Source organism: Monopterus albus, unplaced genomic scaffold, assembly GCF_001952655.1.
Source record: "Monopterus albus unplaced genomic scaffold, M_albus_1.0 scaffold14.1, whole genome shotgun sequence".
NCBI classification, from domain to species: Eukaryota; Metazoa; Chordata; class Actinopteri; order Synbranchiformes; family Synbranchidae; genus Monopterus; species Monopterus albus.
In genome coordinates this window covers 185,333-201,233 of record NW_018127894.1, presented here as the reverse complement: position 1 = coordinate 201,233, position 15,901 = coordinate 185,333, and the positions used below count along the sequence as shown (strand labels likewise).

The 15,901-nt window shown below is 39.8% G+C and overlaps 1 protein-coding gene across 2 annotated transcripts in view; it reads right to left on the bottom strand.

The window, feature by feature from the left end:
- Nucleotides 1-795: 795 nt before the first annotated feature.
- Nucleotides 796-15,901, bottom strand: part of st6galnac3 (ST6 (alpha-N-acetyl-neuraminyl-2,3-beta-galactosyl-1,3)-N-acetylgalactosaminide alpha-2,6-sialyltransferase 3) — a 55,814-nt gene continuing 40,708 nt past the window's right edge. For both annotated transcript variants that reach the window (XM_020591335.1, XM_020591336.1), the window contains exons 4-5: nt 4,456-4,563; nt 796-998 (exon numbers count right to left, since the gene is read on the bottom strand). In XM_020591335.1, the coding sequence (XP_020446991.1) occupies nt 809-998; nt 4,456-4,563 (298 nt within the window). In that variant the 3' untranslated portion in view covers nt 796-808. The remainder of the gene's footprint in view (nt 999-4,455; nt 4,564-15,901) is intronic.

Sequence of the window (15,901 nt, the reverse complement as noted above, 5' to 3'; positions counted from 1 at the left end):
TATTATAAAAAAAAAAAAAGACATCTTTAAGTTTAAGATTTACATTTACACCTCTGCTTTACCATCGAGTTGGATAGAATTCTGTCCACTTTTGTTTTCCTTTGCAAATGACCTTGTTTGCTGAATCATCTTTAGATGGAGTAAATTAAAACTGACAGTGCACCTGCCTTCAGCACTTCCTCAGTCAGAGATGAAGGCCTGAATGATACTCGTTATAGATTAATTACAACCCGACAGAAGGCGGACACGCGGAGGAACCAGAGCAGGCAAACTTGTCAGACATCCATGGCAACTTGATTTGTTGTTGCTGCGACTGAACTCCTCTTCAGCTAGTCCTGAAAAAAATTTAATTCAACCTTTGCATTGTACTGTTCAGTGCCTGAGGACATCTGAGCTGCTGAGGTCACAGCAAGTCACTGGATGGATGTCTTCTTTGCAGTTTTCAAGTTTGTCTTCAAGCCATCCTTTGCTAGACTCAGCGAATGTATCAGTAGGTCAGTGCAGAGCAGTGTGCTGTGCACTTTGTATGACTCTCAAACTGAGAAGATGACTTAATATTCAAGAAACAGAAGACATGTTTTTGCTGTCCAGGATGGTCAAACTAATAAAAATGTATCTGACTGAGTTGCCATTGTCCAGTAAACAAGTGGCTGGATTTTAAAACCAATCCTCAGTCTTTTTAATGGATATTGGATTGGATTTAGTGTCAAAATGAATGTTTACACACGTTAGAGAGCATACTTCCGGTCAATGTAGCTGGTCCTCAGATGATGATGACGATGTAGTTTCCTTGTTGGTACAGCCAGGGTCACAACTTGTGCCATGATGGGTTGAAGAACTTGATGGCGTGTGTCTTGGCCCACTTGGTAAACACAGATTTCTCCGTGATGAAGCGGTGTCCACCGTAAGGGGCACTCTCATGCAGCAAATACTCCTCACACTCATCCCGACTGCCAGCCTCGTAGTAGTGGTAGGGAACCTTTTTGTTACCCTCAGTCCTAAAGGGGAGAAAAAACAAAAGAAAGATTATTTAACCCAGCTCACCTTGTTCTACCCATCAAAGCCTGTTTACAGGAGTTAGGGACCAATACATTCACATATGTGAAAAAAACCTTTTGTGGGTCCAAAGGGAGCTATGTGCAATTATGATCAAAATGTAAAGATCTCAGGGAGTTTACCAGACCTCTGTAGCTCAGAGGCTAACTGCTCAAGAATACATCAGCTGCCACAAATATAACACCCCTGAATCTCTGACCGAACTATTGGTGGTCACGTTGTGTTGTGGGTAATGCAGGTGCCAGGTTTTCTCAAGGAAGGAGAATGCAGGATTAATACAGCCTCATCGTATCTGATCCTTATTTAAATCTGTCTCTCATGAATCTGATCATGTTCAAGGGCTGCAATGGTAAATCTGCCAAGTACTATAAAAATGAGTCACATGAATATGTGACCAAAATCATGTGAAGTGTAGCTTGACCACTGACTGTATAAAATAAGGACACCATAACAGCTCCCAGAAGTGAAGCCGCTGTGGCGCTATCGCCCCCTGTTGGCTGGTTGCAGTATAGTTCATAAATCCAACCTCCTCCATGACAGTGGACAGGACACTGGACAAGACACTAGCCAGGTCTTATCACCCAACATGAGTGTCGGATCCCACTGATGATCTTTGGGCTGAATAAGAGCAAATCCCTGCAGCGTGGAAAGGCTTTCCAGAAGAGCAGAGGCTGATCTAGCAGCAGATAAATGTTGGTCATGTGACCACATACAGTATGTTTGGCCATAGTTTATATTTCATGCTTCAACTGTGGCCAGGCCTCTCTGTTAAACAAAACAACATTTCTAAAGAAACTATATAAAAGTAACACACTGTAAATTGTGATGAAAACTTCCTCTGATGTCTGAACATTGTCTATGCTGAAATTGCTTTTGTGGTGTCTGTGCCATATCAGTGTAAAGTATTACAGGGATTTAATTTGATGTTATAAATGTTAAAAGATTTATGTGATAATATGTGTTTACATTTCATTTAAATTTAAAGCCAATGCTTTCTGAAATCTCTTCCAGACAGTTTGGGTCAAATTCCAGTCAGCACATTATAAATGTCCTTGGTTTTGATTGGTTTTATAAACTATCATCTGAAATAATCAGCCAACTAAATTATTAAACTATTATACTGAAGATCCTTCAGGACAGTGTTCAGCAATATGAACTGAAGCTGCCTCAGGCAAACAATCTCCACTCAGCAGGACTTTCTCTTTTGAAAAGCTGCTGTTGGCAGCCATATTTATTCAGAAGATACTTCTTTCACTTCTTTCTTTTTTACTTTCACTGTACTTACGTGAAAAATGTCAAGACAAGGTCAATTTCAAATCTGCCGCAAAGCAAATCCGAAAACATCCAGAAAACTGTGCAATGTTCAGTAGCAGGGTTAAGCTGGTCTGACTTTAATTTCATGATGAGTCACTGGGCTCACACTGTGCATTTTCAAACCATTAAAAAGAACGATGAATCAATAAAAACAGAAGAGCAGTAGAATAGATTCATTGTGCATTCTGCAGTCAGTTTCTAATAGCGAGTGACAGCTTTATGAGTGGATGACTTGTGAAACTATTTCACTGGGAGAATGAACACAGACAGAAGTGAAACGACCATCGCAACATCCAGCCAGTGGGTCCACAGGCAGAAAAGGACTATGGTTGACTGCCAGCTTACAGTAACACATAGCCAATCACTGCCTCTCCTCTCTGCGTCCTAAAGTGGTGCACACCAGCTACAATAAATACATTCAGTTACATCCAGGGTTCAAATTATTACATGTATTTTGGAGGGGTGTCCTCTACGGTGGATCCACAATGAAACATGGCAGTGACTAATGATCAATACTGGGCACAGGAACTCAAAGGTCAAGAAGTACTACTACAAAATAAAACAATCAAACAATATATTTTAATTGGTTTAATTACTTTATGTTGTTTAAATTATATAAACAATTTCCAGAAAATAACTACAAACAAATTAAAAACTAACAAATACACATCCATCTATAATTACCTGTCTGAACCAAAAGTCGCTTTTTAAGAAGAACTTAGAGATTTAGGAACTTAGGCCTATTTGTTTTATAATTCATTAGTAATTGTATGAAGATTTCAATGGGAAATTGTTGATCAGACAGAGTTTGCAGTGAGGTGGTGCGTTCCAGCCAGTCGTTGAGAATCAACGGTCTGATAATAAAATCCACTCACAGATAGATGCACAAAATAACACATGAAATCAGCTCATTAGGCATGATAAATAAAAACACTTTGCATATGTCCTGATCAGTCATGTCCCTGACAGCAGGTGATGTCAGTCAGAACGCTGAAGTCTACGGTCACTCTACATCTGCTACATCATCTCATCCGCTTTAGGGGTGTGAGATATCGTAGTAGATGCTCCTTAGGCCTTGAACGTGAAACTACTGTATATTTCAGTTTGTGACTGAAGGTACAGGTAGACCCCTTGTAATTCACAGCCTGAATACACCCTTTCTGCAGTACCTGTTGAAGTGCTATTACTACACAACAGTTGAGGTCAATGCCGCCTAAAGCTTAGAACATCATCACACAAAACATCACTTCTTCTTGTTGAACTGGAGCATTCAACTGACAGCAGTACTTTGTGTGACACTAAATTGTCCATTCAGAAACTCAGTGAAACACAATATCCTCCTGTCTCATGGAGTAAGGAAGGAAATAAGTGAGAGACAGGCAGGGAGAAAACACTGCCCCTTAACTACCTCACTGAATCATAAAATCCTCCGTGCTGGTTGAATTATCACCTCTCTCTGCCATGTGTCTGGAGCTGTTTTTATTTAAGCTCCTGCTGTGCATGGGGAACACGCAGAGGATAAAAGGCAGGGTTTTCGCCGTGCATTAGGTAAAACTGTTTGATTCGAGGGATAGAGAGAGATCAGGTTGAGCTGCGAGAGCAGAGAGGAGTCACAGGGAGAGAGATGGGAGAGTCTATCAAGGCTGAGATGGCTTGAGACGAAGCAGCCATGGCCAGAGTAACAGCATTTTGTTTGTCATCCCTTCTATGGCCTCACAGGGAGACAGTAATCAATCACCTGAGAGTCAGAGAGGACGACAAATAAAACTAACAGAGGTGGAATTGGGTGGTGCAGCCCAGACACCTGCACCGACAGAGAGTCTGCAGCCTGCTGGGTAAGAAGGCAGGAAAACATAATGGTATTCACAGCACAGAGAACCCAATATGAATTTCAGCATGGAAATTCGACCATTAAATCCAAACCAAGGCACTAGAGATGTATTCCGACAGGGCAGTCCGCGGTTATGGGAGGCTGTGATTGGCCGGTGCTGCTGTGAATGTGAATCTAATTTTCCAAGTTTTGTAGGAATGCGTACATTTTTCATTCTTAGTATGGAGGAGGACAGGTGAGAGTTGGTGTCTTACTTGCAGTAGGTGTCGTTTATCATGCCGTAGATATGGATCTCTTTGCACATGTCCATGGCAAGGATGAGCGTGAACCAACCGGTGCTGAGGTAAGAGCCAGACTGGATCCTGCAAACACACAAAAATACAGCTCCTTCACTATATTTGCATAACAGTCTTAAAATTTAATTTGCCTGAAAACAAAAACATCTATAGTTTCCCTGACCTTTGTATTATTTGCTCTGGAGAGTTTGTAAAGCAGTTGATCTGAGAATTAAAGTTATTCTACCAGATATTCTTATTGTATGCTGTTCTGGATAAACTCTCTGCTACGGTTCAAAAATGTAAATTTAATTCTACATTCATCGACAGCACAGAAGGACACCCCTCAGATGTTTAACCTTATGTTTCATGAGTAGTTTAAAGACCCATTCACTAGTGTGTACATAGTAGGTAAAGAGTTTGAGTGCATGGAGAGAGTATGTAAAATTCACACTTTGATATGAGGGAGAAACACTGTGTTGTCACCTCAACAAGCCAGCAGCAGTACACGTTTTGTCTCCTGTGAATGATGCAGGAACCCCCGTGGGCCAATCAATACCAAAACGCATAATCCTTGACTGGACTTGTGGTGTATGAGCTATACGACCGATCAAAGTTAAAAAATTCAAAGCTCTGATCATTTTCAAACACAAACCGCTGACATGCACTCGAGCTTTTGTTAAAACCAGACTAGTAACATCCGAATGGGGTCATAAAGTATACACTAATGGCCCCCCTGAAGCAAGGGGCCCCTGCCTCTCAGTAATGCACAGCCTGAGGAGCCTTAGACTTTATATAAATGAAATAGAGTGCAGAGCCTGATAGAGACAATGGGAAAACACTGGCATCACCACAGTGTGATATAGTATCAGTTTGGCAATTTTCAGAGACTGTGTTTGATTATATTTACTTTTTACTAAAATGATTCATCAGTTCTTTTTTTGACTAATTGATTAATCAACTAATCACTGCAGCTCTAAAATGAATAAATTAATCTACAGATAAATTGATTAAATTATTGCTTTTTAAATCGACAATAAATGGATTCTAAGTATGTTAATATATAATCAATGAATTTAATACATCATCTGTATTAAACGTTAAATAAATACATATAATAAATGTAATATATCTAACTGGACAACGAAAGCAGGGATTAATACAGAATTACAACTGAATAAATGAATCCATTGATACATTTACTAAATCATTAGGTATTTCATTTATTAATATTTAAATTGGCAACAAATAAGAACTAAGAATTTACAATTTATTAATAAACAAGCAAAAATAGAATTATAAGTTAACAACAAAAAAAATCAATAAATACATAATTTAAAATTAATTAACAGATGAATAAATGTCTACATTACTGAAATACCTTTTTTTTTAAATACAGTTTAAAAAAGAAATGGAGTAATTCACAAAGCAAACTATTTTCCATTTTATTTTTCATGTTTTTCCTTTACTTTTACCAGAAATTAATGAACTGATTATATGTACTGATGTTTCTTTAGTGTTCAGTTACTAGAATGCTTCATAACAACTTGCACGAGGGCCTGCGGCCCACCGCGGGCCTCAACCAAGATGGAAATAGTAAAGTGGTGTCAGGAAACAGCAAACAAAACAGAAACAAATGATACTTGGAACAGCTGAGGGGCAGCAGTGCATCACCGTATGGAGACTGACACAGGATCAGGACCTTGGACAGCAGTCAACACGCCGGTTCAGTTATTACTGTAAACCGCTACTTCCCAAGATCTTTGGCTTATGACACCCCAACAAACAACAGAATCACTTTGTGCCCCCTTGTTATCAACTGCATGTGTGTACCAGTAGCTACCAGTTCAATAAGAGAGCGATTTTCTCTTTGTTTTATGCAAATAATTTCATCCATTAAATCACCAGCACCAGAAAAAAGCTAGAGTTTTCCCTCTTCTCCTATCCTGCTAATCATTTCTTGACCCCTCACATTTGTCTCATGACCCCAGTCCAAAATGATCTAAACAACCTAGTAGGATGAGGAAAGGGTTGTCGACTACCTTACAAGTTATGGCAGACGAGTAAATGGCAGCATGCCAAAGCCTTACAGAACTTTCCAGACAGGTACAGTACACCTCACATTAGTCTGAGCAAAACACTGGGACTATATCACCAATTCAAAAATAACCTGCTGTCATAAATCAGACATTTTTTATCTGTAAAACTCCTCTCTATTATTTTGTTATGCTGTGAAAGCAGCGTCTGAATGACAACTAGAGGTGAAGTTCACAAACAATTCGCATCATAGTCGATCCTGCTCACTGTGAACTCGTCTTATCACCGAGGAGCATCTCTACTACTTTCCCCTTGACCTACCGGTGCCATGTACAGTAAGCACACTGACTGAGAAAACGCAGCATGTCTTGGCTCTTGTTAAATGTTCATTGATGCCAGTTTTCAAATTATATACAGCTATTAGTTGTGATTACAATCAATTATGACCTTATTAAGGCAGAAGAAGAGACAGTGAGGGTAGATGATGGCGCTGGAGTGGCTGGAGAATATGTTGTTTTTATATTTGCATGATATGTTAAGTGCTTTGGTCAGCTGTGCTGTGGTAAAGCGCTATATAAATAAAGTTGAGTTGAGTTGAGAATAGTGAGAATAAAGAGGGGTCTACAGTGCTAAAGGCAAACTGAAAGACTCCACAGATTTGTGTTACAGAACTGTGTCCAAAATGTTGCATTTGTGCTTAAATGAAGTGGCCTCATAAGACCAACAACCTGTTCAAGATTTATACTTTGTACCTTCTAATATGTTTGACTTGGTTTGATTTATATTTGGATCCTAAAAACAAATTGGTTTTGTGATACACAATGGTTCAAACATGGTCCCAAGATGCTGAAACAATTAAATTAAATTACACAATAAAAGTCTTTTAAAAGCCCCATAAAAATCATTACAGCAACCATGAAAAATGGATACGATCTCATTTTTAGTTCAAACTTTTAGTCATTACAGTATCAAGTTCCACTAAGAGATTTCAACATTGGTTTGGATGCCAAAATGTTGGTGTTATTTAAGAATACCGTAGTTGTTTGTATAAACTTTACCAAATACACACGGGAACATTCTTTGGCTTGCAGTGACCTCCTGAAATATATTCCAGAGTCATTGCAAAATATTATGTAAACACATGCAACATTAAATTCATTAAATGCGAAATGCGGGGGGTCAAAGGGGAAGAAACATTTACATACTGTAGGTTCCACATTTTTGCATTTCATGATTGTTACTGTATGCCCGCAGCACTAAGCAGACGGAGGATACAGCGTCATGTTCAAGGACACCAGGACAGCGATGCTGCTGAGACAAATCTGCCGAGACCAAACCTTTGAACTTTCCGATACTGAACAGTCTCTCTCACCTCATGAGCATCTTGCTTTGCACTGCTATTCTTGCTGCTGTCCTCATAGAGTACATCTCCATCTTTGGTGCTCAGCAGCTGTGGTGTGCTTTCGATTGTGATTACACAACAACAAACTCATTGAGCATAAATGGCAAAAAGCTGCAAATCAGCAAACTAAACTGAAGAGTATGAGACGTCATTACTGTAAAATGTGTGTTAAAGGCCCCGAGTGCAGGACCTAGTTTGGTTTTCGAGTCCGGGCAGCCCAACAAACTCACAAACACACAGGCACCGGGGTTGTGGGGAGGTGAAATTACAAAAAAACACAATTTGTTGCAATAAGAGAGTGGAGGAACACAGAAGGGAAATGGCACATTATCATTGATACACAGCTCAGCAGTTCCCAGTGATCAGAGCTGTCAACACATCACCATTCCCCTGCATTATTCATTAGCCATTTGCCACTCTAGCTGTAGACACAAACACACATTCATATATTCACACACATGCACCACATACCCAGTGAAGAGCTGAATGTCCTGGAGCAAAAAAGCTTGAATAAATAAAGGGAATGGGATCTGCTGACCTGATAACTGAAGTTTCAAAGAAGATGTCTGGAAGTGGAGAAGCCGAGAGAACGACTGATACAATTCAAGGTCTACATCAGGCAGTGTGTTTACCTATAACAATTATAATGGGACAACTTTGCAGAAGGGATGCTGTTATTGCATGGCCAATTTAAAACAGAGATAAGGCACAATGTGAAGCCACTTTGGCAGGCGACAAATAACATACAGAGCCGGAGGACAGAGAGAATGTAATTTGCTTGCTTTGTTAAAGCAGAAAAACACAGCCTTTTACTCAAAGGTGTCATGAGGTCTGACTCAAGGCTGTCTGGCTTTTTACTGAGGCTCTTTTATTCCATTCTGCCACCACTTTTGTGAAAAATGAAACATAATAAATTGTGTTTGGGCATGAACAGAGCCAGATAAAAAAATATAATGCACGTAAAAACTCAGTCAAATCCTTCTTTTCGCGCTCTCTCCAACACAAACCTGAGACAAATGATGCATGAGTGATTGGGACTGACATGCTAGGATGCTGCAGTGCTACTGGCACCGAGATATGAAGGGTGTTTGAGAAATGAAGTCAGACAATCTGAGCAGGGTCTCAGCAAATAATCCCCTAAATCTGACTGAGCGGGAGCTTGTTGTGCTTTACCTGCCAAGCGCCAGAGGCTAAGGAGTGGTGGAGAGCTGCCTAGGATCAGCGAGAGACTCCTCTACCTCTGACTCTGTTCAATAATTCGCACTTGACATTCACAGCAGGGAAGCTGTCCACGTGTGTGAGAAAATCCATACTGACGACTGCTTTTGTCAAACCGTGGTTTTTAATGCCTATTCAGCTGTACAAATATGATATGACACCTGTCGGAAACACTTAGTGGAATATAAGTCAGCTACTGTGTGATGTTGATCTTCACTCTGCAAGAAAATCAGCTTATTATATGTCAGACAAAAGTGTTTATGTAAAATTAGACAAATGAAAATACTACACACATAATCACGGCAGGGCACCAGCATGTCACGACTTTACTGGAGCTGCACCTGATCTCATAATTCACAGATCGGCTCGTACTGTACGTTGGTCTAAACACTTAAAAACTAAAGTCCAGACACTTTTGTCAATTCATAAATCATGACTATGAATCTAAAGGCACAATTTGTCATTTTGGGAAATGTGGTCATTTGCTTTCTTGCCAAGAGTTAAACAAGAAAATCAATGCCACTCTTCTATCAGTGCACTAAATATGAAGACAGCAGCAGCTGCTATTTGGCTTAGCGTAAATACTGCTGGACAGAGCCAGGCTAATGTTTGCCTGCGTTTCCAGTGACAAATCTGCCTCCCAGCACCTACAAAGTTCAGTTATGTGCAGTCTGTTTCTGGGCTGGGAATGATGAATTCCTGCTTATAACTTCTGAGATGTACAGTATGAATCCAGCACTTTGAACAGGGGAAAGGCAGAGTTGGAATCCAAGGGAGAAAACAAGTCAAAACTGGGGCCAGTGGACAGAAGAAAAATGCTAAATTAATGATGATTTCTGACTGATAGAGGGCAGGTGAGTGTGGGCAGAGCAGGGCGGAGCAGGCAATGAGAGCAAACAAAGCCAGGCTGGGTTTAACCATAGGGAGAACGTGGAGTGGAGACAGGACACGTGCTGGTCTCATGACAGTCTCCTTGCTCTCTTAGAAGAGGGTGGCATTAAATCAATCATCTCTTTCTCTTTTATCCTCCCTCGGAGAAATTGCCACTCAAGCAGAGCTTCACTTGTATAGCGTGGGGGCTTGCACAAGTGCCACCTAACCATTGCACTCAAACACAGTGCTGTCTTAGAGAAGGGCTTCTTCTCCTGAACAACATGAACAGCAGACTCGCCAGCATCATGCCTGCCCTTCTCTTCTTCCATCCACATGTGTAATTGTAGCCTGATGCAAATGACTGTTCATTACTAATTGATTACTTCATTCAACAATAGGTTTCCGTACAAGCTGTTACATGTGCTCATGGGCAAGTTCTGTGTAGGGGAACAACACACAGTCTTTCGGTCTCTGAAGCAGCTGAGGAACCCTTGGGACAAAACAATGATGAAATCCTGAGAAGAGCTGTGGGGTGAACACAGGGCTTCTTTTGTAATATTTTTCTTTTACACAGACCACAGCAATTTATTTTAATGATGGGAATGCGCAATGCAGTCATGTAGGCTTACTGAGGCATTTCTTAATTCTGCCAAGAGGCAATATGAAGCATGTGGGTTGACCTCCACAACCGGCATTAAGAAAAAGTCAATTCATGTCTAGTTTGGTTTACTTTTGTACCAGCACCTTATCCTATTAATAACCAGGATGAGGACATTCGCCCTCTAAGGCTGGTTGGTTTAATGGCTGAATGGATGAAATGCTTTTGTTTGGATGATGTCAGGTCGTAAAGGAGCTTGCCGATAATTCCTTGTTGAGCTGCTTTCATCCACCACATTGGTCCAGAAATAACAACCGGATTTTTTTTTTTAAGAAACCGATGTTTAATAGTGCTTCAGAGTGGAACTGTCTTCCAAAAGTGTTTGCTTAAAAGATGCTTATATTTATTGCTGAATCCATTTTAGGCTACACCAACAGTGGCAATAAAGGTAAGACATTTTTTGGGGGGGAGAGATATGATCTTCTCTAAGGGGAGGCTCATTTTCCCACATGTTGAAAAGCCCCGGTCTAAACCAAATGAATCCACTTCATAGAGACAGATGATGGCTTTAAGTGGCTTAATGTAAACTGTGGCATCAAACAGCAGAAAAGCAAAAGTACTCCTGCCAGCACAACATACTTCCTATTTCCAGCAATGATTAAGTCGCACCAACGACCAATTTTCAAGCTACATTTGTAAGAAAATAGCAGATTTTATACTTATTTATGTGACTGTCCAATTCGATTGTGCTACATACTATACACTATATCATATATGACAGATGTTCTCAGGCTACTGTTAGTATTGTTGGAGCTGTCTGTGTTTGTCTGGAAAAGAATAATAAAAATACTGCTTCTAGAAGCTACTAGACAAAAGCCACAGCAGACGTACTTTCAAACTGAAGGACCCAGCACCTGCAGCTCAACACACTATTTACAGAGAGATCAACAGGTGCAAGCTTTGTCTCAATCAACACAAGTATGAGTCATTAAACTAATTAAACCAGACAAAGAAGAAGAAAGTCACATTAATAAAGAAGTTACAGCAAAGAAGAAAGTTAATTAAAATTAGTGTTAAATTAGTTATATTTTAGCCAGATTAGCACAGGTATTGTTTGCCCAAAGTGACAAAACATTTCCTGGTCTACTATAATCGATTGCTGGATTAAAACTCTGCCAAGCTCAAAATAAAACAAGTCAAACACCAGTAAAAGGTACAAGCAGTATACTGTTCTGTAGCCACTTGTGCTGCTGCTCAAAATAATTAAACGCACCGACCTTTCACTTACAATGTACCTCATTTTGAGGCAGTCCCACATGCATTGTCCTACTGTTGGAAATACTCAGTAAAGCACAAAATGTGTAATAATCTGCAACAGAGAACAACCCCCAACAAATGCACTTTATATTTAAGTAATGTTTTCTTATAACATTACATTTTGTTACATTTTAGGGCTACTAATCATTTTCATTGTTGATTAATATGTTGATTTTTTTTTTCTTAATTTTGTCTAAAAAATGACAGCAAATAGTGAAAATTGCCTTTAATGATTTCCTGCAGATCAGGGTGATATATTCAAATGGCTTCAATCTAAAATCCAATGATATTCAGTTTACTATAATGTGTTTCAATTTTTAATCAACAATCTATTTTTGTTCACATTGCAGTCAGCATTTTTATTCAGAAATGTTAAAAGCATTCATTCAGCCTGCACTGCTGCACTGCTCAGTCGCCCAGTTCCCACTTTACTGCCTTTATTCCAAAAATCCCGAAAGGTAGTTTGTTCATTTACTTTCTCTATTTTGTCTTCTAATATTTTCTTTGGGATTAATCCTTTGTACTGTAGTTCTTCGGGGCCTAATGATATTGGATTTTAGTCCCCTGGGGAGTCTGTTGCTGGTTCAATATTCTTAGCTTCACATTTTCTCTCTCTCCCCCTCGCTTCCATAACCCTTTTTCAGTTTTTCATGTTTTTATTCCCTCAATCCACAGTTTCTCTCTCTGCCCTCTTCTTCCCCTATCGTTCTGTTCATCCTATTTTCTGCTGTACTCTGTTCGAAACATCTGTTCACTGCCTTCCCCTCTCCCCCTAAGTTAATGGACTTGTCCTTCTAAAGCAAACCTTAATACAAGCACTGTGAGAGGACAGAGCGCTTGTTAAAAGGAGCAGAGATGCTCCTGACTCCGTGCCGAGTCTAATGCCCCAGAAAACAGCCAACAGTTATGACACTGTGCTGACATTTTGCGCAGAGGATTTCGTAAAGTGAAGTATGTGCTGAATAGCTTATCATGGGAACAGTGAGCCGACTGCCTTTGGAGTTAAACTGTGCTCCATTTTAATGGTGACGGAGACCAAGAGAGAGAGGACACAGGACTTCGTGGTACAAAACACTATCATAGTCAAGTAGAAATGTATTCTTAACCTTCCTGTCAGAGCTTCAAAGCATTGCTACTGATGAAGATACATTTATTCAGCAACACTGACAACATTACTCAGCTTTTTCTTAATATGAGATCCCAGTTAGTTTGTGAAGTGCAGCGTATGCCTCCTAGGGTTGGCAAATGTCATAATAATTAACTCTAAAGGTGGCCTACATCCAGGTAAAATACAACTGGGAGTACAGAGGTAAAAACATGCCTCATTAACCCCAGAAAATGCTGCAAAAGTGGCAGATTTATAATGGTGAAGCTATCGAGTCTGGCCTTGGTAAGTCTTCTTGTCTGGTGTTTCTGATAAAATGACTCATCTGTCACCTTGTAAAGATACGTCACGTGCCACTGATGTTCTCATCGTTTAGTGCAGAAACTAGCTTGTAAAACTGAGCTTGAACTCAATAAACACAATACATTATAACATGTTGTATCATCTGTGTTCATTAAAAGCAAACAAATTATTAAATTATTATTTAAACTGTTTGCAGTGAGGACATAAAGTCGCACACTGCCACATCCACATCTCAGATTCGTTCTGTGTCATCCTTTATCACTAGCTACCGTGGTACATACACAGTGGCAAGAGTAGTGGGTGAGACAGAGACAGCTATAGTGTTGGCTTACAGGAATAACAACTCTAAAACTGGCATATTTCCTCTACCGTGGTGAAACAGGCTGAGGAAAAAAAAGCATGGTTTGTTCAGGGAAAAGCTGACCATCACAGAAAGGAGGGAGAGGAAACAGTGTTTAAATATAGGGCCCACATTTTCAGACATTCATGCTGCACTCAGTCCTTCACATGAAAAGTGCCACAAATAGTTGTAATAGAAACAAGCTAGAGAGAGAAGTATATACCCAGAATACTTTCTCACCTGTGGCTACTGATAGCCAATCACAACTTGAAGGGGGTTACAGAAATGGCTAAACCCCCCAATCAGAAATTTTCAATGATTTCTGCTCGATAAATAAGTTTTATTGCATTCTCATTTACTGTAATTTCACAATGACAGATATCTGGAGAGCTGGGCAGAGCGTGGCAGAGCGTAGCAGATCGCAGTAGAGTGTAGCGGAGCAGGGAGAGGGAGCGCTGGTCTGAGCCCAGGAGATTGATTTGGAGCGTCATGCTACACTACCTTAAGTTACATGTTATGACTTCAATTTTAGAAGACAGTTATTTTACATAATTTGCCAGTAATTTTCTGGTGCCCAAGCAGCCAGAATCTTACAGTTTGTCTTTTACTTTTTATAACTTGTTTTTTTACAGTGTTCAGAGCTGCTGCCTCTATTTTTTTGACATGTGGTTCCCTCGAGACTGTCTGTGTTGTTACCATGCTCGGGCTGCTGTGTTCACTGACACTCTGCATGTGGAGACCATCCATCATCCTAACTTGCTGCACACACACAGCATTTGTCCCCTGTCGTGTTTTCTCAAAAAAAAAAAAAAAAAAACCCCACAAACACCCAAATGGCCAACCAGATGATGATATATAGCAAAAGGAAAATAACAAACAAACAAACAAACAAAACATTTCCTCTCCTTTCAGCCTTACTCCTGCATCCTCATAGTGATCCTTCCCCCTCCTGACACCCACAGAGCTCACAGCCGGGGGGTTTCCACTGATCTCCACATCTCCGCCTGGCAACCAGCATTTTAATAATTCCCTCTGAGCAGAAGAAAGCATCCGATGTTTTTATGCCGACCACCACACTAGCAGTTTTCTCTCATTAATTTCACAGCACCCCAGTGAGTCTGAGGCAAAGACTTGAGGAGAAGACAAAGCCCTCACACCTTTTCATTTTAGGTGCTAGCTTAATGGGTCCGAGCTGTTTGTTTTACAGCCAGTGTTTCTTTATAAATGTCTCAGGGAAAAATAAATGCATGATTATGTCTTGCGTGCATCTAAGATCTCATTAAACTTGTGTTATAATTCACAAATCAGAGTCATTCAGTGTTAAATGCATTACAGCGCTGCATATAGCTTTGATAATCATAATTAACTCCTCGCTTAATCCTAAAAACCACTGCCAACTGCTATTACCTTTGAAATTATTCCAAAGTCTGACATATTATTTGAAAAAATAAATAAATAAATAAAAATTTCAACATAATAAAAAAGTATTACATTGCTAATTTCCTACAGCCCTAAGGAGAAGAGGATAATATTTTTACCACTGGAGAAAAATGTCTGTTGTAAAATCCTTTACGTTTATTCTTTTAATTTAGCTCTAGTGATTGCAGTCAAATGCCTCAAAAGTGAGTCAAAGTCAAAAGCCTGCACTGAGAGTTTCACACAATTACCGCCCGTAAATAATTTTCCTGTCTCAGTCACACTCCAGCTAAACCTTCAAAGCAAACTTCTCTCCTGTTTTGTCTAAAAAACACTGAGCGGATATTTCAAACTTATTGGATAAGCATCTCTCATTTTAAAAAGACAATGCCAGATTAGTCAACTAGAGCAGTAAAGTGCGGCGCACGTTCTGTTACATTTTAGGGAATTTAGCTTAAGCACTAATCCCCTGCAATGTACAATAGGTGGAACAGCAAATTCCCTCTTGGGTTCAACTCATTTGACTATTTTTATTTTTATTTCTATTTGCCCTAAATTCTCCTATTATATTATTGTGGTAAAGCTTTCGAAAGAACATTCAGACCACCAAGGGATATTTAGTCTCTTGAGTAAAATCCTAGTTAACGAAGCTTTAAAAAGAAAAACTTTCAAAAAAACTGTCACTGAGAAAATTTCTTTAAGTATAAACATAAATTAGCAAGAGTCTACAGCCATGCAAGCAGCTTCTTCAGGCTGTACATACGCCGCTTTGAGCCAGCTGCTACCATCACAAAGCTAACACGCTGTCGTTCAGCA